The sequence below is a fragment of the Sinohyriopsis cumingii genome, chromosome 17 (assembly GCF_028554795.1).
Source record: "Sinohyriopsis cumingii isolate HCF-2022 chromosome 17, ASM2855479v2, whole genome shotgun sequence".
Lineage (NCBI taxonomy): Eukaryota > Metazoa > Mollusca > Bivalvia > Unionida > Unionidae > Sinohyriopsis > Sinohyriopsis cumingii.
The window spans coordinates 102,565,947-102,589,859 of NC_142977.1; the positions used below are offsets into that span (position 1 = coordinate 102,565,947).

The 23,913-nt window shown below is 35.5% G+C and overlaps 2 protein-coding genes across 2 annotated transcripts in view; one reads left to right on the top strand and one right to left on the bottom strand.

Moving 5' to 3' along the window:
* Window positions 1-12,439, bottom strand: part of LOC149779572 (poly [ADP-ribose] polymerase tankyrase-2-like) — a 35,812-nt gene extending 23,373 nt beyond the window's left edge. The window contains exons 1-6 of the mRNA XM_089940315.1: window positions 12,353-12,439; window positions 6,013-6,155; window positions 4,882-4,995; window positions 4,178-4,242; window positions 2,108-2,212; window positions 1,760-1,811 (exon numbers count right to left, since the gene is read on the bottom strand). Coding sequence (XP_089796441.1) covers window positions 1,760-1,811; window positions 2,108-2,212; window positions 4,178-4,242; window positions 4,882-4,995; window positions 6,013-6,109 — 433 coding nt within the window. The 5' untranslated portion in view covers window positions 6,110-6,155; window positions 12,353-12,439. The remainder of the gene's footprint in view (window positions 1-1,759; window positions 1,812-2,107; window positions 2,213-4,177; window positions 4,243-4,881; window positions 4,996-6,012; window positions 6,156-12,352) is intronic.
* A 158-nt stretch (window positions 12,440-12,597) lies between these two features.
* Window positions 12,598-23,913, top strand: part of LOC149779573 (uncharacterized) — a 41,470-nt gene continuing 30,154 nt past the window's right edge. The window contains exons 1-3 of the mRNA XM_089940319.1: window positions 12,598-12,682; window positions 21,050-21,201; window positions 22,246-22,369. Coding sequence (XP_089796445.1) covers window positions 21,065-21,201; window positions 22,246-22,369 — 261 coding nt within the window. The 5' untranslated portion in view covers window positions 12,598-12,682; window positions 21,050-21,064. The remainder of the gene's footprint in view (window positions 12,683-21,049; window positions 21,202-22,245; window positions 22,370-23,913) is intronic.

Sequence of the window (23,913 nt, forward strand, 5' to 3'; positions counted from 1 at the left end):
AACTTTGTAGTGAACTTAAAATTGCTGACTTGACACTCAGACATTGGTTCCAGGATGAGCATAAGTTTCAGGATTACTTACATGATATTGATTCCAATGATGGGTTCAAACTAAAACAGGCACAGACTGCAAATGACATGGAATTAGATGATGCTTTGTACAAATGGTTCACACAGCAATGTGAACAAGGTGTTCCTATCTCACGAAAAATTCTCAAGGCTGAGGCAAAGAAAATGGCAAAAGAATGGATAATGGCTCTGATTTCATTGCAAGCCATGGATAGCTTTGGAGATTCTACTGCTCACATGGAATAAAACAAAATTCATTGTCAGAAGAGATGCATTCGATAATCAGGTTGTGAAATGTGAAGTGATATTTGTCAAGAGTGTCACAAACTGCAAATATAATCATGTTCTCATTTGAGTCTTTTGTATACATAAATTTTTGGACCCAATAAATTCTTGTTTGGTTATGTTTAACCTTCCTGAATGTTTTTTTGCATTCTACTGTAACTAAATCTACTTATCTACTGATCTACCAGAAGAAGAATTTAAAAAATTAAAGCAACATAGGTTTCATCATTGTTGTTTCTCTAAATGAATGTTGATCCTTTTGAAAAAAGAAATCTTGTTTAGTTTTGAAAGAACAATAAAACTAGAATATATCCAATTCAACACAAAAAAGCAGTAACATGATACACAATGTGTTTAGCAGTACACATGTTAAGTGTATGGAAACCATGTGGAATAATGTTTTTCATGATCTGTTCAATATAGTTTATCTTGAAATTTAAGGAAATTTATGAAGAAAAACAAACTACACCATTATAAAATCATATTTATTCACAGTTAATTTCAACACGATTGTAAAACAAGTATTCAATAATGTAAACTGCCATCCCAACCCCCTCTACTTTTGCCTCCCTCCATTGATTTCCATCCCTATATTAGCTTTTTTAAATAGGTCCCTTGGTTAACTTGAGCCCTCACTTACAGTGCAGTCTATGTTTTTGGACCCCATTGTGTACAAGTTATCAAGGGAGCAGTGTACTGTAAATCAACTGATGTTGATGAGTATAGGTGAAACTGGGTTCAAGATATGGAGGGAGTAATGAACGAATAGTTGAAAATAAAAAGGTCATTAAAGTGTGAACATTTGAATATGGTTTTGATATGACTGAGTTACTTTTTATGAGAAGCATCCACAAACTATGTTCATTCATGAAGGAAAAATAGGGTTCAAGATATTTAGGGCATACCAATAAACATATAAACCAATAGAAAAAAATGCTATATCTCCTCCCAACTTCCTTGGTCAGCAGATAAGAAGTACATTGCAAAAAACTGGTTGGCAAAAGGTCATCAAAACAATCTGTCCTGACAGATAAAGTTAAGATTAGGTGTGGATTTTGGTTTTAGTTTATTCTCAAAATAATAGAGAAAACTACTACTTATGGTAGATCAGTTTTGTATTTTTGTGATCCTATTAATGATATTTTGTGTGAAAATTGTGTATTTCTACCAGAAAGATTAAAGGACTTGCATGCTATTGTAGCCTTTAATAATCAAATAATACGGAGTAAATTTGTAAGAATTGTCAAAATATGATGTGCTGATAAAATTCTATCAACTGGACACAAGGAAACAGTCCACCTTTTACACAAATAAATAAACCATGTAAACTCTATTTATTCTGGAATATATAACTGCTTTGATTGTTAAGTCATTATTTCAAGTCTAGACAAAATGTCTTTTCCTACCTTTTTTCAGAAGATAATTTATTAGATCTCTTTGTCCACTGAGACAAGCACACTGAAATTAAAAACAATTATTGTTATATTTTTTAATGATTAAAAAAAAATATTCAAGCATAAGAAACTAAATTTAAAAAATAAGAAGATAATTCCCTTTTCTTTAATCAGTGTAAATTGCATTTTGCAAGAGGTCTAAACATAGCTATACACATTTTTATAGCCACACAGCATCTCTGCATATGTAGAAATCTTTGTGACTGTAAGCTTCAGAGTAGTTATTGTGGTGGTGGCAGAGGTGGTGGTCAGGTTTCTGTTAATTGTCAAGATTATTTCCAGTAACAGCAATGGTATTACCAGAAATAGTGTGAGTCCGTTTGAAGGCATGGCAAAGTTCACATCATAATGCAGTTTTTCCACCAGATGCATCACAGATTCTGTGTGTCCTGGTTCATAGGCTGTCTGTAAAGTAAAAGTGCTGCATTAAATGCAGATAATCTGAACTTAAGGAAAAATAAATTTGAAGAGGGTTTTAAAATGTATAAAATTCTCATACAAGGTTCAGACTACTACAAGGTTAGTTGAGTTCTTAAATCTGCATATAATAAATACATGGATTGTATTGTGCTATGATTTTCATTACCAGTATAAAAGCAGGTAATGATTTTTCTAATGCTGTAATGTTGTCCATTGTTTTGTTTTTCTGTGACAGTCTTTCAAATGACAATATCACTGACTGCCAATACATGTGGCCGCATAAGAACTTCATTTGACATGAATTTACATCATTCAAAAAAGATTTGATGTCAAGTCCCATAAATAATATAGTTTTCTTTCCATTGCATTCATTCACTGCAAACAATATATATATGATTTAATTCATATTTATTTTAATTTAATTGTTTGTCAGTTTTAAATCTTTTATTCTATTATATGCTATTATAATGTAAATTTATTCACTAGAGATGATACTTTTTCAGAAAATTATTTGACCTTGATTGTTAGTTTATAAACACCAGGTGTTGATCTAAATTCTGGCCTTGTTTCAGAACTTGTAGCTACCTGTGTAAACAAGTTCTATTTTATTTTAAAATGATTGGTTGTTTCCAAGGTCATGATGAGAATACATGATTTAATATGTAAAAAAAATTTAAATTTTTTATTTCTTGGAGTAAAATGATTGGTTGTCATCAGGGTCATTTTTGGTGTAGGTGACATATACATGATCATGTGACCCCCCCTTTTGATTTTGCAATTCTGGTTTTTCCATTACGCACATTTGTTAGTTTTAATAGAGATGCTTTGAGAGAGATTTCTGAGTTATGGGCTTTTTATACCGATGTCAAGTTATTTTATTGTAGCCAGATTTTAAGTTATAATTTTCTTCAGATCAGTTGGATTTCAAAAGGATTAATTCTTTTTTCTCTGGAAATATTTTGAGGACTGCTCACACAGTGCCATTATTTGTATTTCTACAAGGAACTGTAGATAAGCACAGTACTGACTACAGCATACATCATCGTCATCCATCTTGGATTTTCCATCAGGATTCTAACCTGAAATTTATTACTAGGACTTTTGCAATTTAATTCGTGGATTATTCTAAGATTATTTTTGGATTTGATTCTTGAAACTGTATGTTCTTCTCCTTTTTTCATTTTTACAGAATTTTTCCAGGGAAATTTGTTGTTGTTGTTGTTGTTGTTGTGGGGTTTAACGCCATTTTTCAGCACACGATAGGCTATACATGGCAGCCAGTATTAATGTTGGAGGAAGAACCCGGAAAACTCCGGAAAGAACCACCGACCCATGAGAAGCTACTGGCAAGCTTTCTCACATGTCCACACATTGGCTGAATCTTAGACTCAAACCGCCGCAGACAGAGGTGAGATGGCAGTGATCTGTAACGAAGAGCGCTTTAGACCACTCGGCCACTCGGGGCACCTCCAGGGAAATAATCTATTTGTTAAATTTTAAAAAAGCTTGTTGTTTTCACTCTTTCTGTGTTACTGTTTATTTGAGCCTAAACATGTAATGATATATATATATATATATATATATATATATATATATATATATATATATATATATATATATATATATATATATATATAATACATACACACACATGTATATATGATAGTGCAAACTACTGCTAGCTCAGGAAACATTATATAATATTCATCTTGCTAGAAAAGTACTCAAAATGTGGTGGCAGGACTGACAGGACTGTGCTTTGCTAGATCAGTGATCACTATGTAGTACCCACCTTAGTTAGATCAGTACTCAATATGTATTGACATCACATTCTTTTGCTTGATCAGTGCTCATTATGTAGAGATAGTACTCACTTTTGCTAGATCTGAGCTCATTATGTAGTACTCACCTTTGTTAGATCTGCATTCACTAGGTACTGACACTACTCACCTTTGCAAGATCAAATATGCTGTAATCAGATGCCGTTTTTTCATACAGAGCTTTTGTTGCTCTTCCTATAAATTCAGAAAAACACATGTGACAAAGTGTTATTATTAAAGTTATATTTTTTAAAAGTTAACAAATAAACTGAGCAAATATCAAGGAAGTACACTTAGAAATTTTTCAGATGACTTAAACAATAAAGAAATAACCAGGACCAAAGATTATAAGACCAGACTCACCCATCATAAAATTTTACTTAATATTTAAAGCCACAAATGCAACTCCATACTAGGAAATATTAATCACATCAATGAATGCAGCATTCTGATTGGTCAGAATATTTTTTTAGTGACCTATTCATTGCAATTTTTTGAAAATGGTGATACACTAATTTTAAATTAGTAAATGTGTGGTTTAATAACACAACAAAACAGTACTAGCTATATGGTGCCAACTGATAGTAAAGTTGCTAAATGTAATACAAAGAATGGCATCCAAATGACCTAGGAAGATAAAGTCTTCCAAAAATTAACAATAGTACGTACCAAATAATTAAATATATGAGGTATAGATGTTAATGTTCTTTAAATGGATTTTTAAAAAAATATATGGTAAAACATTTACAATCTTTAAAACAAATATAGCAATATTTTTATATATACAATCCACATTCACACAAATTTTGTCAATAATAGTATAATCGGAACAACCTTTCTTGATGTAAAATAGGATGAAGATGAGTGCTAAAACTGGAATGCTACAATACAGGAGATCAACCAGTCCATTCCAGGCCCTGGAGTTTTCACTTTGTGTTGCTGCTTCCACTGCAACAGAGTAAAAGTCAATTTGTCTATGCTTTTTGTATGTAACTCAAAATTAGTCAATAAGTGTCATAAAAATATATATGAATGAGTATGTTACATTGGTCTCAGTATAAGTAACAAATGATGAAAATGTTAATATTTTAAAATATTCTGCATATAAAATTTTATGTTATAAGAAAAATTCAAATATGAAACAGTCATACTGTAACTGTTATAGATTCAATAAGATCATCTGGTGAGTACATGTGTTTTAATGCTATTATTATTACAATTTAGTTGCCAATCTTTTAGGCATGCAAGAAAGATTCATTGATTCTCTTCAGAAAATTAAATATCAAGTAAGTAAGCACTATGTATTTAGCATTCCTTGTTTAATATGCATCAGTTTTTTTAAGTTAGTAACTGTGTCAATGAAGTCCGTAGTTTTGCCCCCCCCCCCCCTCTTATCACTTTGAGTGTATGCAACAATTTTCTTCAGTTAACTGACTTGTCTTGATATTGTACAATGTTACATAACACAACTGCACTCTGTGGACTATTATCATCATAGTGAGATTTCCTGTATATGGCTATCCAATATTTCAATACATTATGTGCTGTACATATCAAGCTTATACCATTATAAATGCCTATGAATTTACTATTATGACAACTATATGTGTACATAATACTGTATTGCCAATTCATTATTGTTTTGATGTTCATCTAGGTCATACAGCTCTGCAACACTCAAATAAACTTCATTCTTCTCTGAAATTTATTTGGTAAAAAACCTATTATCGTTCACATAATTTTATACACATAATTTTATGTATAGTTCTGGAAAAAATGAAACCTATTTTGTCTTGTTATTATAACACCAGAATAAATCCAAACTGTTCTTCTTAGATAAGCAATGTGCTTTATTATTCAATATTTAGAGAAAATAAAATATTAATCTTGTAAATAATCTTCTATGCCATATTTCATCGAGAAAATTTATAATGAATAATTGAGATGTTAAAGATGCTTTAGTACCAATTTTAAATAGTGATATGGTTCCATTTTCTAGGTTCATGAGAAGAGACATGAAAATTTCTTCTGATGCTGTCAGTATTGTGAGCCACGTTGACATCTTGAAAGCTCAGCTCATCTGTTAATCTGAATTCCTAATAGAACATCTGAAAAGTGAAAAATAAACGAAGATTGTTCAACTTTCAATAAGCCCAAATTAGCTTCATTCTGTTACACATTTTTTTCAAATTGTATATTTCATGCAAAAAGGTTGGATAAGTATTTCTTATGCACATAAAATGAACATGAATTTGTATTACACGTTAAAGTTTAGAATCTGAAAACATGATGTGTGAAGTTAGTTTCAATATTTTGAGATTCTGAAGAAAACTGAATCTAGACAGGGACAGTTTCTAACATTATTATGATCTTTTAGCCCCATTGGGTGCAGTACACTTTATTAAGCAATTAATGTTCAGTTAGAACTACAAACATTGGATATTTTATTTTGCATCTATCACATATACTTGCTTATAAGCGGGGACCAACTGCACATAACACAGACCTTGATCTGCAATTACATAGTGTGTCAGCAGATCAGGATCTATATTGTCTGTTCTACTAACTAGTTATAACAAACAGTATAACAATCTGCCATAACATTATTGTGATGGCAAATCAGGCTTTGTACAGTTTGCAGTTAGATTCAACTTATGAGTATATATGGGACTCCATAGATCTATATGACCTTTAAAAAACTGCCTTCTAGAGACCCGTCCCTGTCTCAAAACAAAGCTGCGATCAACAGTCTGCAGGTAATCAGTTTTGGGAAAAGTAAAAGATGAAATGATGTAAAGTCCAGTAAATCATTCAAGCAAATCATTCAAACAACATAGCATAAAAGCATGCTTGGTCTGGCATAAAGAGTTTGGCTTATTGATCTTTTTAACTAACTTCCAACTAGATGATCTGCACCAATTGTTAATTTTGTCAAGACTATGCAATATATGTGTTAGTTACAGCAGGGACTAACATACACATGGACCAACAAAAAAAGTCTCCTCATCAATTACCCTACCAAATACCACGAGTTCTCTTTTGATATGTAAATAAGGGCACTTAGCACTTGTGATCAAGTTAATTGCAATGGTTTTGTTGATTCAGGAGCAAGAGGCTTGTTTATTAGTATCTATTTTGAAAATGAAGCCTGTTTTTGCCATTTCATCATTGCCAGAAGTTAAAGCACCAGTCTATTAGAGCAATGTATTTTAGAAATGACAGCTGAAGGCTACATTTTTTAAATTTGAATCTGCTCTTGGTCAATACTACGAGTTTTTGTAAACCACTTTGCTACTTCTGTGTGGATATTACAATAAAAAAAACTAATTTAGACTTCACATATGCTGAAAAGCATTGCTGCCATTTTGTCTTGAAAACTTAAGTATGTTTTCCCAATTTTAGCCTTTTAAATCCGAGTGCACATTCACATGTATGCAAAAGACAAAGACATCCTCTTTCTGAAGCTACCTTAGTTTCTATCAATCATGCACTGAATTTTTTTATATCAAAATGGAGGTAAGAACTTGCTATTTTCTTTGGTATAAATGTAATTTGAATTTAAGAATTTAATTGGGAGTTGCAGAAGGTATAGGTTTATTCTTTTTTCATTTGAACAATGTTGCAGCAAACTATAACTGCTAATCTAGAGCTACAGATTTCATGATAAGCCAAGGAAACACAGAAAAAGAGTATGAGATGTTGGTCATTTTGATGTTAATACTTTGTGGTTTATTGTTTCAGAAAAGCTCTGCAGTTTTATGAAATATTTATACTATATGTGAACAATATAAATCAATTTTTCAATGGAATGATCCACTCTATTGTACCTTTTTTGTTATTTTCACAAAGAACTCAATGTTATTAATAGATATTTTGTTCAAAGCAAATAATGTCATAATTCAAAACTTGCAAATTTTCAAACTGCACAAATATACCCGTTCAAAACATTTTCCTTTCTCTCAAAACAGTTGGACCATAAACTAGTTCCACTAGCCCTTGAGAAGTTGTTGCCGAATTTTACCTGTCATTTAATGATCTCAAAAGTATGCATTTTGTTGTTGTTGTGGGGTTTAACGCCATTTTTCAGCACGATGGGCTATACATGGCGGCCAGTATTAATGGTGGAGGAAGAACCCGGAAAACCCCGGAAAGAACCACCGACCCACGAGAAGCTACTGGCAAGCTTTCTCACATGCCCACATTGGCTGAATCTTAGACTCGAACCGCCGCAGACAGAGGTGAGATGGCAGTGATCCGTAACGAAGAGCGCTTTAGACCACTCAGCCACTCGGGGCCCCATGCATTTTGTAAAATTAGCAAGGTTTTCTTGCAATATCATTAAACAAATTATTGCATTTATTTAAAAACAAATAGAATACTACAGTAAATAAACTTTTCTATTAAAGAAAATAAAATGAGTATTTTATGTTTAAATAATCATTGTCTACTAATTTTTTTAAAGGATTTTTTTAGTATTGAAAATATATTTTTAGTACTATACACAGTTTCTGTATGCTGTTATATTAAAACATGATTTTCTACAATGGAAGAGCCAGAAGGATTTCTATCATTACTAAATACCAATATACTAATGTTATAAATTAGAAATTGATATTCAAATGTTAAAGAATGCACATGTTTATCCACAATGAATTGCCAAGTTATGATTTCACAACATTTAAAAACAGCTGGGAAATAATATGCACCGACAGAAAATTTAACTTATTTATTAATCAAATTTATGTATGTTTTTAAATAAACTTATTGGTAATCCATGGTGAATCATGTATGTTTATGTGGCTATATTTCAACTATTATGAATTATGTACAGTGTGCAGATATATATATATATATATATATATATATATATATATATATATATATATATATATATATATATATATATATATATATATCTCTTGGCATCTGTCCGTCTTCGAGAGACGATGGCATAGCTCCAAAGTACGCTTTTGCTTATCCTTCATTTTAGCTCTCTTTTCAGCTTGCTTTATTCTTCTCTTTTCCTCTGCGTTTTGAACTCCCTGCCTGACAGCTAGACGCCAGCTGGAACGGTTGTTTGCACAGCTCTCCCAGTCGTTGATATTGATGTTTGCTGTCTTCATATCCTTCTTGCAAACATCTTTGTAGCGCAGATGTGGTCGTCCAGTTGGTCATGCACCTTCTGCTAACTCCCCATATAACAGGTCCTTGGGAATGCGACCTGGGTCCATTCTCTTGACATGGCCGAGCCAGCGAAGGCGCCTCTCGCTGAGTATGGAGAACATGCTGTTCATGTTGGCGCGTTCTAGAACCTCTGTGTTGGGTACTTTGTCCTGCCACTGGATGTGCAGAATGCGCCGCAGACATCTCAGGTAGAAGCTGTTGAGTTTCCTCTCGTGTCTTGCATAGGTGGTCCATGTTTCGCTGCTGTAGAGAAGTGAGCTGAGTACGCACGCTTGGTAGACACGCAGTTTGGTCTTCTCTGTGAGGTTGGGGTTGTTCCAGACCCTCTGGTTAAGTCTGGCCATCACTGCTGCTGCCTTGGCAATCCTGCCGCCCACCTCAGACTCAATGGAGAGTGAGCTGGAGATGTTAGACCCGAGGTATGTGAAGTTCTCGACAACTTCCAAATTGTACCCATCGATGGAGACAGAGGGAGGGGAGTCTGTGTCCTGTGCCATGACATTTGTTTTCTTCAAACTGATGGTCAGTCCAAATTCCTTACATGCATGGGAGAGGCAGCATACCAGCTGCTGAAGTCCATCTTCCGTGTGTGATGTCAAGGCTGCATCGTCGGCAAAGAGCAATTCACGGATGAGTACCTCTGTGACTTTAGTCTTAGCACGGAGACGGGCGATGTTGAACAGCTTGCCGTCAGCCCTGGTATGGATGTACACTCCCTCGCTGCAGTCCTTGAATGCGTACTGGAGAAGCATGGAGAAGAAGATGGCAAAGAGCGTCGGTGCAAGGACACAGCCTTGTTTGACTCCGCTAACGACTGGGAATGCTTCAGATGTTGCACCACTGAAGCACACTGTGCTGTGCATGTTCTCGTGGAACGACATAATGACAGCAAGCAGACGTGGGGGGCAGCCGATCTTCTGCAGGAGTCTGAAGAGTCCACTCCGACTAACCATGTCAAACGCCTTCGTCAGGTCTATGAAGGCAATGTAGAGGGGCATCTGCTGCTCGCGACACTTCTCCTGCAGCTGACATAGTGAGAAGATCATGTCTACAGTTGACCTGCCGGCTCGAAATCCACACTGGGATTCTGGGCAAACGCGGAAGTCTAGGATCTGCAAGCGTGCCAAGGCAACATGGGCAAAGGCCTTTCCGACGATGCTGAGGAGGGAGATGCCCCGATAGTTGTTGCAGTCGCTACGGTCTCCTTTGTTTTTGTACAAAGTGACGATGTTGGCGTCACGCATGTCCTGTGGGACGTATCCCTGTTCCCAGCAAAGGCAGAGGAGTGTGTGTAGGGTCTGGAGCAGTGCTGGTTTTCCGCTCTTGAGGACTTCAGGCGGAATGCTGTCGCTTCCAGGAGCCTTCCCACAGGCAAGGCAATCGATGGCTTTTCCGAGCTCTTCCAGGGTGGGCTGTGTGTCTTGCTCCTCCATGACAGGCAGGTCTGGAATGGCGTCCAGAGCAGTTCCAGTGACATTGTTTTGGGTTGCATATAGCTCGAGATAGTGCTCAACCCATTGCTGCAGTTGTTTCCCCTGGTCTGTGATGACTTCGCCCGTCTTGGACTTGAGGGGGGAGGTCTTGTAGCTGGGGGGGCCTGTCGCCTTTTTGATACTCTCATACATTCCTCTTGTATCCCCAGTGTCAGCAGCTGTCTGTATACTGTTGCAAAGGTTCAGCCAGTAGGTGTTGGCACAGCGGCGGGCGGTCTTCTGGGCGTTATTCCTTGCAATCCTGAGGGCTTGTAGTGTTCTGGGGCTAGGTGCAGCCTTGTATGCCAGGAGGGCTTTCCTCTTTGCCTCAGTCACGGGCTCCATCTCCTCCCAGTTTGCCTCATACCAGTCGACATTCTTTCGCTCCCTCTTCCCGTAAGCTGTGATGGCTGAATATATATAGAATGCTGTCTGGCATTTTTGCACACCTATGGTGTCCGTCTCCAATACTGAAGCAAAATGCTTACCGAATTCAACTGATTGATGAAAATAAAATACTGCAATGCTAATCATTTTAAAAGAGGCAATTGTCACCAGAATATTCTGTTCAAAATAATATAATTTTGGACACACAGGATACCACCCCCATGTTTTCATGACTCGCGATTTGTCAGCCTATTCTGCGCACAGCTTTAAAAAGATGTAATGTTTATCCATTGGGCTACAGAAATGAAATATATTACTTTTGGCTGTTTCTGTCAGCTGCAAGTTGACACGTTGGGTAGCAAATGATACTGTACGTGTGGGACAACTTCTTGCAAAATTGGAAACTTGGATTAAGATGCAGAATTTTTTAAGGTATACATTTCCAACTTTAATATAATGTATTTATTTGTATGATTTTAAAAGATACATAGTAAGTAGGATTTTCTGGGTTACAGGTTCAAGAAGGTCATGGAGTGGGTCTTCATGTTGACATTAAGAAATCATATTTTCACATGCTTATCGAGTTGAAATGTGGGATAGTTTTGTCACTTTATGAATATCACTTATCTTAATTAAAGTACAATTGTTCTTTCTTGATACAAAATGGATTTTTGACCCAAAATAGCACGTGATCCAATGTGTATAGAAATGATGTATCATTGCGCAGAATTACCAGACACGCAAAATTGGCTGACATGGTGATATATATATATATATATATATATATATATATATATATATATATATATATATGTGTGTGTGTGTGTGTGTGTGTGTGTGTGTGTATGCGTGCGTGTGCAGTGTATTATCTGCTGATCCTGCCAACTTGAATTTATTATTATTATTATTATTATTAGACATGCATCCACAAACGGGATATAACTGTAGCCGGAGGGAGTACGAAGCTCAGCATCCAATACCAATCCCTTCTGTAAAACATGCAGCACCAACACCGTCAGCTCCGTTATGGCCAAAATTCTCTATAAGGACTTGAAAAAGGGGGCTCGGCTTATCTGCGGGGCAATGTTATATAGTTATACTCAGTAGACGTTGTATTGCATCTCGAGCCATCACTGGAAAACACACTTTACTAGGCCTAAATATGATAAAAATATTTTTTTTTAAACTGCACCACGTTTAAAACCTGTTTAAATTTCTTCCTTCTGAGAGAAACTGGTAAAAGTATAACAGAGATCACATACCCGATATCAGTCTACTAGGCCTACAAAATTTGACCCAATTGTCTATAGCAGACGACGTACCAGCACGTGCAATAGTTTACGTCTGTCGAACCGCTTATAACGTCAGTTAAATGTACGTTCAGCGAGGAACTAAAAATTGTCATGTCTAAAAAGAAAATTCAGCACTTGCGGTAAAATATATATTTTTCTAAATAAAAAGAACAAAGACTTTCAAAGTTTAGCAACATACTTGTATTGTTGAATTTGTAGCGATATAAGCGACTAAGATCGTCAGCTGACAGCCTCACCCCTCGGATCAGTGGTTTCGTTTCTGTTTTTCTGTTGCAACATGTGTGTACACCGTAATTAAATGCACATATCTTTGATGATCAGTTTGACGTTTGCTTTTAGTGTGGTAGAGCAATAAACTACGTTCATTGTTTTGAAAACAAAATCATTTTGATATAATGCACCCGCTTTCATGCATGAAGATTACACAGGGGTTCGCATTGTTGCTTACAATTTACTGTACCAAAATAAAATATCATGTGATACGTCTTGTTGGACTAACAATTTACCTGTCATACATGTACTACATATATGACTGGTAGTTAAATTGTAAGCAACGACACCAACCCCTGCGGCATATTGCAGGCTAAATAAATGCATTTGCAATGGCTTTTACTAGCTTTTACTGATCACTGTCATTTCACCTCTGAACTTGTGGGTTCAGTCTCAGGCTCGGACAGTGTCGGTATCTGAGAAAACTTTCCAGTTGCTTCCTGTCTTTCGATGGTTTTTACCACAGGAGTCTGACGTTTTATTAATAAAGTATGGCAAAATCTCTGACAACATGAAATTACCTTATGGGTTATATAAGTGTTCATTTATATAACGATAAGATGATTTCATGTTGTCAGAGATTTTGCCATACTTTATTGACAAAACGTCAGACTCCTGTGGTTTTTACCAGAGTTTTCCAAGGTTTTTATGCCACCAATTATATTTGCCACCTAGTTTTACAACATAAGACACATCACCCGATATTTTTGGGGGGGGGGGGGATGGGTCTACTAACTGTGTAACAAAAGTAAAATTTTCAGGAATATCACACACAACTGGCAACCAATGACGACACTTTTCTACAAAGTTACAATGTTTTTGTCAGACTTACCATGATGTCTTTTCTCTCATAAATTCAAATTCTCTCAGAAGAAATGGACCTGTTTTCAGGTTTCCTTGGCCAACATTTCAGTTGCCTGGAAAGCAATGAAAGCCAGGAATGCCGAAATCGGGTTAAGTTGAAATATTATTCTTTTCAACAAAATGAATAAAAATATATTATGTCTGTTGGAACTGCAAGCAGTGTTTCATTTCGTTCAAGAAACATATCCCCACATGAACCTACTTAAACATACTTCAGCATGCCTCGACTAACGTCGCATTGCAACAAATTCAAATGGATGTCAGCGGAACATGAAAATGCATCCATTTGCTAGTATCATATTTTCATTCTGCCAGGATAGTGGAAGAGTGTCGATATAGGCTGCCAAGTGTGTGAGATGTTCCTGAAACTTTGACTACTCATTCCAGTGTCAATGACATCAGAACACACTATACAAGTGGTTATTTGGATAGTAAGACATAACACTAAAACAAAAATATGTGCTATGTCTTACACTGTAGGACTTCTTGCCACCATGTATAGCCAGCCTATCATGCACTGAAAATGGCGTTACACCGAAAACAGCATTTGTAATGTAGTACAGATATATTCCTGTTGGCCCCAGGATGTCGCAGTTTTGCTTGATGTATTTTCCCAGAAACCAGTAGTTTGTGCAGTGTATCACTTTATGCCTAGGGGTCACGCTACCAGGTGAAGTGGGTGACAGTTGACTAAAAAATGTAAACTTGACCTTCTTCGGATAGTGAGATATTTGCTTTGTGATATTTTAGAGCTACATAGAGTGACTACCGTATATACTCACGTATTAGCCAGAAATTAAGGAAAAAATAAAGGCCTTGAAAAAGGGGGGTCGGCTTATCTGTGGGCCAATGTCTAAACTTGACAGTTTCAAGTTCTTTTTGTTGACTACTCTAATGACTGTAAATCTTGGGACATGAAACAATAATTTTGTCCATGTCATCAGACATAGGCATGTAAAAAAGCAACTTTTGGTGACCCGACAATTATTAAACTGTTATAAAGTACTATGATTAATTTTGTTATTATTTTGCATGTGCATATTTTCTGATTTCTCCAACATGAAGTTAAATAAAGGTAAATACAGACTTCATAATTCATGGGCTGGTTGAGTTTACCAGGGAGACCATACTGAACTATAAGGTACACTACTTATACATTGCAAGCGTGCATAGCATCACTTAAATCCTTACTTATTCCAAAACATGTTAGATGCAGATTTTGCTTTATTCATTGTTTTGACCAAATTACATTCTTCGAGATAACATTTCAGCTAGTTCTTAATAGCTGTTTCATTTACATTGAATCTTGTGCTCATGAATTACTCATTTTCAATGATATAAATGATCCTACAAATTGAGGTAATTTTTTAAAAAAGGTACACACGTTTAATTGTACAAGGCACATAACCATCATAATTTACATGTTCACGAAGAGTGGTTATAATAAAGGCTAAAATTCTCATATAGATCAACTAAGATCAACATCAATTTGAATTTTGTGTTTTTGCTGAACAAACATCATAACTTTACACACAAAGGAAAGCTTGATGTTTCGACTTCTCCTATGTTGGTAGTCGGTGAATTTGTCTTTCATTTTGTGACAGCAGTACAGGCCAGTTAATCATTAAAACCCTTAAACTGGCTTGTGATAAGAGGGATTTTGACTGGTAACTATACCAGTACATTGATGTCTAATTGCCTATTATCCCATAACATTAGTACGATTAACATAGTTTTGTAAAACGGGGTGTAAAGCATACCTATGAACTTATCAAAAGCCAAGTAGGGAGACTGAATAAAAAATATTAGAGATTGGGACCTAAAATCAGATGGTTTTTCATGGCATTTTTAAAACCTTGTTTTCACTAAATATTGATCAATCTTACTGGTCCAATATCGTGAAATTCGCAAAGATACTCGCCGTTTCTTCCTGTGATGTGCCCTATTTTCCCACAGGACATGCCCTATTTTCCCATTCTGGTCACTTGTGGTCAAACTGCACAATAGCTCAAGATTAGTCTTAAATAACCAGGGAAGAAAGCCAGAGCAACTACTTAAAAGTTACCGTAATCCTTATTCATGCATCAATTTAGTGAAAACAATTGGCACTCCACCATAATTCAAAGAAACAATGTTGTACACTATTGTGTGTTATGCAAGCACAAGCAATTGATCGGCAAATAAAAGATTCCCAATTTTGTTGAACTTAAGGTACCAAAATAGCCAGCCTCATGGTACCGTATATGTGGTAACTATTTTCCCCTCTTTGTATAACCGACTTTATTCCCTTATTGTGAACTCATAAAGCATTTAGTATTGTTTATTATAAAACATGTATTCTGCATCAGTTTTTGGAGGACACATTTGCTGTGTGGTATGTATTTTTATTCCTTCTTTTAATTTAACAATGGTAATTAACATTGGTATATACGGTATAAAAATGGCAGGTGTTCACTCGTGTATGTTTCTTTCGTGGGAATTGCACTAAAGCATATGGAGTTACAGCATTCATAGTAATTATTCTTGGGATTGAAATTAATTGTGGACGATCTTGTTGTGGTTTACTTTTTCGTTCTGGTTTATTTTTTGTATTTTTGTATTATTGTAGAGGTAAAACAAATCATTAATTTACTTGAATAATGTTTAAACTTAACATTCAGTTTAGTGAAGAAGCGAATTCTTTATAGTAAAGTAATTTTTTCGTCACAACAGTAATTCATAGGTGATACCACAGAACATGTAGGACTTTTTGTTTAGAAGAAATGAAAATCGGAGGTATACTATAATAATTGGGAGTTCTATGCAAAACTCAGAAGATAATAATCATGCACGCCAACCTCTTGATAAGTATACATGTAATTTTGTTAATATAAGTTTGCCTAAAAAAAAGCATTTAGAACTTACCTCGTGCATTTTGAGATGTCTTGGAGTTGTAGGTCGGCTTATACGCAGGTCATGCACTTTTTAGTGTTTATACCTGTTCAGTTTGGGAGTTGGCTTATATGCAGATGGGCTTATACGCGAGTATATATGGTACTTTTTAGATGCTTCCTTGCCTTAACCAGGTTTGTTCCAGTGTTATGTTATAGCTAAATGTGAAATGTAGGCTTCAAGCCATGAAATAGCCGGCGTTGATGTCTACTGAGCCAACAAACAGTCTCTTGCACATTCACAGGCATGTCTTTTGATAGCTGATTGACCGTTTCCCAAGTAAGTTAGCAATTATCAGTGCCCAATAGCCATTGGTAGTACAAGCATACAATCTTGTGTTTCGAAACTTAAATATGTAAATAGTTTGTGTTTTAAGAATATAATCAGTAAAATGAATATTTTAACTACCATGTTTACATTATTTTCTTCATAAAATCAGTTTGGAACTGTAAGCGAACTTATCGTGGGGAAACAATGGCAGACTTCACTGTGTCTGGGTAGTACCACATTGTTAGACTGTCTGTTTTCATAAACCATTGGCTAAATATATTCAGGAAAATATACAATTCATATAAAGCAGAATATACAATTCATATAAAGCAGAGTTTAAATATATTATTGAAGATTTAGCTTATATAGGTCAGAAACCTATGGGACAATGCTATGCTGTGGAATTCAAGAGGCATTGTTAGGTCAGAGATGTTTTCTGACCACTAACTTTTGTGAAAATTCGAAGTAAACATTTATCCTTTCGAATTTCAACTTCTATCCTATTGCCTGGCATTTCTGTATAACGTGAATACTACTAAACTTGAAAAAAAACAGAGGAGTATGCTCTGAGATATGTGCGTGATGATTATGCATGCAGTTTTCATCAACTCTTATGGCAAAACTTCCATTGCCCTGATTATGTACAGAATTAGGGCTATAGCTGTAAAGACTTTTAAAATTCTAAATAAGTGCCCTTCAGAATGTTTGGATGATATGTTTTGAACACAATTAATACTTTGTAGATATTCAGATATTTTCAAATAAAACCTTAATATTGGGCCAAACTTATTTTAGATACACAGCTGCCATTCTATGAACTGAGTTACCTATCACTTTAGGGAACAATAAGATCATAATTCATTTAGATCATTAATTTTACCTGGGAATGGAGAAGCCTGGCTGATATCTCACCTCCCCCGAAACTCCTACCATGATGATGACAAGTAATATCTGTATTACCGTTTTGTTTTTCTGTCCTTGTCATTTGAAGTATTAAGTGCCCTACTGTTAGCATCTTTCATTTTAAATATAAAGACATAATCTGCATCTCAGCATGCGTTTAGCCCTAAATAGAGCTTGTGTTGAATTGTTGTTTTAAATCATGCCAACTATAAATAAATATTGTCTTATGGCTTCATTGTGTTTAGATCAACTCACATGACATACTTATAGATGCCTGATCCAGTATACAGTCAGGAATGTTAGACTTTGGGAGCTAGCATTTAGAACTTCCCCTTCTTTCTGAGGCATGTGAACTATCATGTTACCTCATTGTCATCTAATCCTTCTAATCATGCATATGATGTTGCTTTTAACCCCAAAGACCAAACCTTTCTTAGAAACCAAAAGTCATTTCAAATTTTCCAGTCAAATTTGTCCACTTATAAAAGCTGCAAAAATGCCATCTTGGTTATTATAATCCACACAATAATATTCATCTTTGCCATTCCAAAAAGTCCTCTGCCAGTCTTGTATATTTGCAAGTATATTAAGGGAAACCAGAGCCTCCTAATATAGCTGTTTGTCCCTGTAACTATGGAGACAAGGCTGCTGCACCATCTCAAGACAGTTGCAAGATAAATCCTCCATTTTCACTCGAGAATTTGCATTCGTACTAAAGTCTTTGAACTATGTCAAAATCTGACACAGATTTCATCGTCTTATCTGAGTCCCTTTCCACATGTAAGTCTCATTAAACCATAAATTTAATAACCCATTAAATGTTGCAAATATTACACAAAATATGATCTGCTCATAAAATCTGGAAGAAGTGTCCTGTACAGTTGTCTGCTTTGTCACATTGGTATTAAAGGAAGTGAAGCTGCAGATAAAGCAGCCAAAACTGATCAGCAGCCACCTGTGTCTAATTGAAGTGTCCATATACTGACTTGAGATTTATATAAATTGGCATGGTTTGTTTACCATTCTTTGAAAAATATGTGGCATAAAAACTCCACAAATGGGCTTCAGAACATTAGAACCACCATTGGAGAGTGGTGTCACTCATACAGAATAATAAAACGAGTTTCTTCTATTTTAAAACAGATGACCGAGTTTTCTCCGTCTTGGGATTTTTAAAAAATTATTTGGCTACTACTGTCCATGTCCATGATGGAGTATGATACACTTAAGTCTTCTTTGGAGAAAAATTAAATTTGAAAGCATTTTCTGATGGTAGGTGTTTTAAAGGGCTTGCCTCCATTTAAGAAGCAAAATATTTTTTATATATATATATATATATATATATATATATATATATATATATATATATATATATATATATATATATAGGTAACCTGATTCATCTTCAATTTTCGGTCATTGTTCAATAAAATGTGGATTATTTTCCAAATCACTTTTTTCAGTCCATTACTTAAACCATCTCCCATATTTTCAGACAATTTACTATCTTGCACAGTCATGCATTTTGACACCAGAGACCAAGGCCTAATTTGGTTACTTACATCATGTGGCTTATCCCAAATGGAGGCATATCGATTTTCATAGTCAGACCACAACAATGTCAAAGTGACAGAAAAGAAACTTCATATTGTATTGACTACAGAACTCCCTCACTATAAAGCCCTTCATTATAACACAGTTCCCATTATAAGATGGCATTGTCATTGTTCTCATTTGATCAAATGGCAGTAAACTTATATGTATCATGTACTTCATTATTAGGTGGTCTGACTATAATGTGGTATAATCAGTAGCATTAATAGTGAGTACTGTATGTGTGATTAGTGAAACTTCACTAAACCATTCCCACAATAGCTTAGGTTCATCTGCAGTGTGGTCACCTATTTTGGGTCCTTTAAAGGTCATAATGTACAATGGCCAGATGTATAAAATGGTCATAATTTTTGGTCCTAAAAGGGCCCATTTTAGAGCAGTTTCAGTATAATGTAAGATTTCTTGCCATAATTGCAATTGGTAGTATGATTATTAAGATATGTTTCTAACAGATTAAGTTATTGTTTTAGTTGATGTACAACAGTCCCTCGCTATAATGCTGTTCATCGGAGACATGAAAGTATACTGTGATATTTGCAATATCACCTTATATTGGAGTACATAGAAAAATAGAATACATTCAGAGTGTGTGTGTGTGTGTGTGTACATTGCTAATGCTAATGTGGCTGGGTAATGTATCACATATATTATTATTGAAGTTCATAAAACAAGTCACTCATTTCACTATGACAACTGTTAATAACATGAATTCATAGATACAGATCAGTATATATGATTTGTAGTTATTATGTTCTCAAAATTTTGCATCATGGAAAATTTCAATAGCTTAATGACTGAAATTGTTTGTCTGAGGCTTGGCTAAAAGTAGTGTGAGAGGCTCTGAAAAGGGACTAGGCATGGGAATGATGGCATTATTTTGACAGCTGTTTACAATGAGATTGGGCAATTCTTGGAACTTGATGTTACAGATTTATTACAGAGAATGTTACTCATTTCCTTTTTGCATGCCAGGTGAGGCTATGGCATAGTTGTTCATGCTTGTTCAGTTGTAGCTAAGGAAACTTAAGAAAATAGTAGTTCCAGCCCCGTTTGAGAGGATCATGATATGGAATTGGAAAGCATATCATTTGAGAGGATCTTGATATGGAATTGGAAAGCATATCATTTGAGAGGATTGTGATATGGAATTGGAAAGCATATCGTTTCAGAAGATCGTGATATGGAATTGGAAAGCATATCGTTTGAGAGGATCGTGATATGGAATTGGAAAGCATATCATTTGAGAGGATCGTGATATGGAATTGGAAAGCACATCATTTAAGAGGATTGTGATATGGAATTGGAAAGCTTATCGTTAAGAGGATCGTGATATGGAATTGGAAAGCTTATCATTTGAGAGGATCGTGATATGGAATTGGAAAGCATATCGTTTGAGAGGATCGTGATATGGAATTGGAAAGCTTATCATTTGAGAGGATCGTGATATGGAATTGGAAAGCTTATTGTTTAAGAGGATCGTGATATGGAATTGGAAAGTATATCATTTGAGAGGATCGTGATATGGAATTGGAAAGCTTATCATTTGAGAGGATCGTGATATGGAATTGGAAAGCATATCATTTGAGAGGATCGTGATATGGAATTGGAAAGCGTATCATTTTCCAGCTTCTAGGAAATGAAAGTAATATTCTAACTCTTTCTTTTGTGAAATATTGATAGATGTATAACAAAATGAGATTTGTGGTTTTGTAGCTGTTATATCATAACCTGTGTTTAGGTGGGGTATGGGTCCACTATAACGATATTTATTTAGAAAATTTAATGTTATTGCAGAGTTAATTAGACATCATGGAAGGGCTGACTTCACACAGAGATCTATACCCGGACATAGAGCCATGGGACTCTGGAATGTTGCAGGTGTCGGACATCCACCAGTTGTATTATGAACAGAGTGGTAACAAAGAGGGCAACCCAGTGATATTTATGTAGGTATAAAATGCATTATTTAGAAATTTTATAAATTAAAAATCATCAAAAAAATCTTGTGGTTCAGGTCATCATGTAGCATGGCTGTTTGAAAAATTTGCAAAAGCCAACTAGAACACTTTAACAAAGTTATGTGGCAAGGTTTGATTCGACCAAATTTCATTAACTGGAGATGTGTCTGATGCACCTACTCTGTTATCTGTGTTTAGGTAGTTTGCTTGAATAATTTGTACACCTACCATGTTATTTGTGTTGAATGAGCTTGCTAGTATAATTATGCACTTACTTTGTTATCTGTGTTTAGTTAACATGCTAGAATAATTAATTATACACCTACTCTGTTATCTGTGTTTAGGTAGTTTGCTTGAATAATTGTACACCTACCATGTTATTTGTGTTGAATGAGCATGCTAGTATAATTATGCACTTACTGTGTTATCTGTGTTTACCTAACATGCTAGAATAATTGTACACCTACTCTGTTATCTGTGTTCAGCTAGCTTGCTAGAATGATTATGCAAAGTGTCATAAATCACAGACTTGTGAAATTAGGCAGGATTGTTTATCTTATTATTACAGCATAATGTAAAATGGGATGGGCTAAACAGTGTAAAGAGTCTTCTTTATACTTGTTTGGTCTCAGGTTAGATTCCCATCCTTGGCACAGTGCCTGGGTGAGTGCTTGCCCATTCAAGATTATTTGTGTCCTGGAGTTTTCACTATCTTCCACCACTTGCCAAAAACTGAGCTAGTGAAAGTACATTGTGCATGTACAAGTTATTAGAACATGTTGAATGACTGTTACTAGTGAAAATGAAGTTCAAGCATCTAACATCACCTGCTTAGTATTTCACTTTTCTCAAGCAAATTTTGCTTTAATTTTCAATTATGCCCAGCTGAGTTTTCACTTTATGCTTTTTGAAAATGATTCAGAAATGAATCAGAAGACAGTGTTGCAATGTTGGCATATGACACAACATTTTTAAGTTATATCTCTTAGTTGCATGATAGGTTAATATTCACTATGAAATTTTTTATTTTAGTCATGGTGGTCCAGGAGGAGGCACAAGTCCCAGGGATAGGAGGTTTTTTGATCCAATTACATACAGGATTATTCTAATGGATCAGAGAGGAGCTGGCAAGTCTACCCCACCAGCAGAACTTAGGGTACTGTCTATTCATATTTTTTTTCTGTCAGATATTGATTACATTTACATTATGAAGAGCACTCGGTGACCTCCAAATCCAACACTCCCCCCAAAAGGTTGTTGTTGTTTTTGTTGGGTTTAACGCCATTTTTCAGCACACGATAGGCTATGCATAGCGGCCATTATTAATGGTGGAGGAAGAACCCTGGCAGAACCACCGACCCACGAGAAGCTGCTGGCAAGCTTTCTCACATACCCACATTGGCCGAATCCTAGACTTGAACCCATGCAGACAGAGGTGATATGGCAGTAATTTGTAATGGAGAGCACTTTAGACCACTCAGCCACTCGGCCCCCCCCCCCTTTTTTTGACTGAAGGAAGTAACTCTTACAGATTAATTCCCCTTTTTCCCACTAGCTGGCCAGATGTATTCTAGATGTTTGCTGCTGTTGTTTTGGATATTAATGCCATTTTTCAAACATGATAGGCTACATGATGGCCAGTATATTTGTGGAGGAAGAACATGGGAGAACCACCAACCCACAGGAAGCTACTGGCAAACTCTTTCTCATACTCACGTTGGCTGGGCCAGAGACTCAAAATTACACAGACATGGGTGAGATGTCAGTAATCTGTAAGAGTGAGTACCTTAGACCTATCAGCCACCTGGGGTCCATTGATGTTTGCTTGTTGAAACGTTTGCTTTGCAACTGTTAATAGTGCCTCTGAGAATCCACTGCAGTTTCTTATAATTTTAGACCATCCAAAATATTTCTAAGTGGTATAGTAAGTCAGAAGGTTGAAATACCTCATGCTAATAATATTTTTGTTTTTCCAGTGAATTTATTCAAATTTATTCTGATTTTTCCTGGTCACTATTACCCTTGTGATATAGATTGGTGATGCTCAGATTTTCATGAATGTATTTGTATTGCACCATTAAACTTCATTTTATTTCACACTTCTTAGGTCTTCTTGATAACATGAATTGCTTAATTAATTAGTAAATGTATTTGTTGTTTTTGTTTTTCTCCTCACTTTTTTTGTAGTGATGTTGAGTGCAAGAAGCACAGGTTCTTTAAAGTCGTTGAGGATAATAATGAGATGTGCCTTGGATGTTGTTCCTCACACCCATGCAGCATATGTTCATTGTGGCCAGGAGATGTTTGGTCTGGCATCCTGAAAAGTTCTTTGAAAGGCTATGAAAAAACAGTATGCTTGAAATCTTTGGAACACAAAGTGTTGTTAATATATCTGAATTTGGAATGAAATTTGGTAAGTTTTATGGGAGTCATTGAGATTTTGCCACCCACCCATGGTGAAGATACTACAGCAAGCTCTGTCTTTGAGGATGTCAGTGAGTAAATTGGAGGAAATTAGGACTATTTTTTTTGATAGCACACTGGGTGTATGCCCCTATCCATGCCATGCATGGAATTAGTACTGTTGAAACGGGGTGTTTTAGATTACCTTCTGACTTTACTGGCTGGCTGGGCTTACAAGTATTAAATCATTTGCCATATGCCATCCTTGCTGTCAATTAACTAATCCAGCAGTCCCAC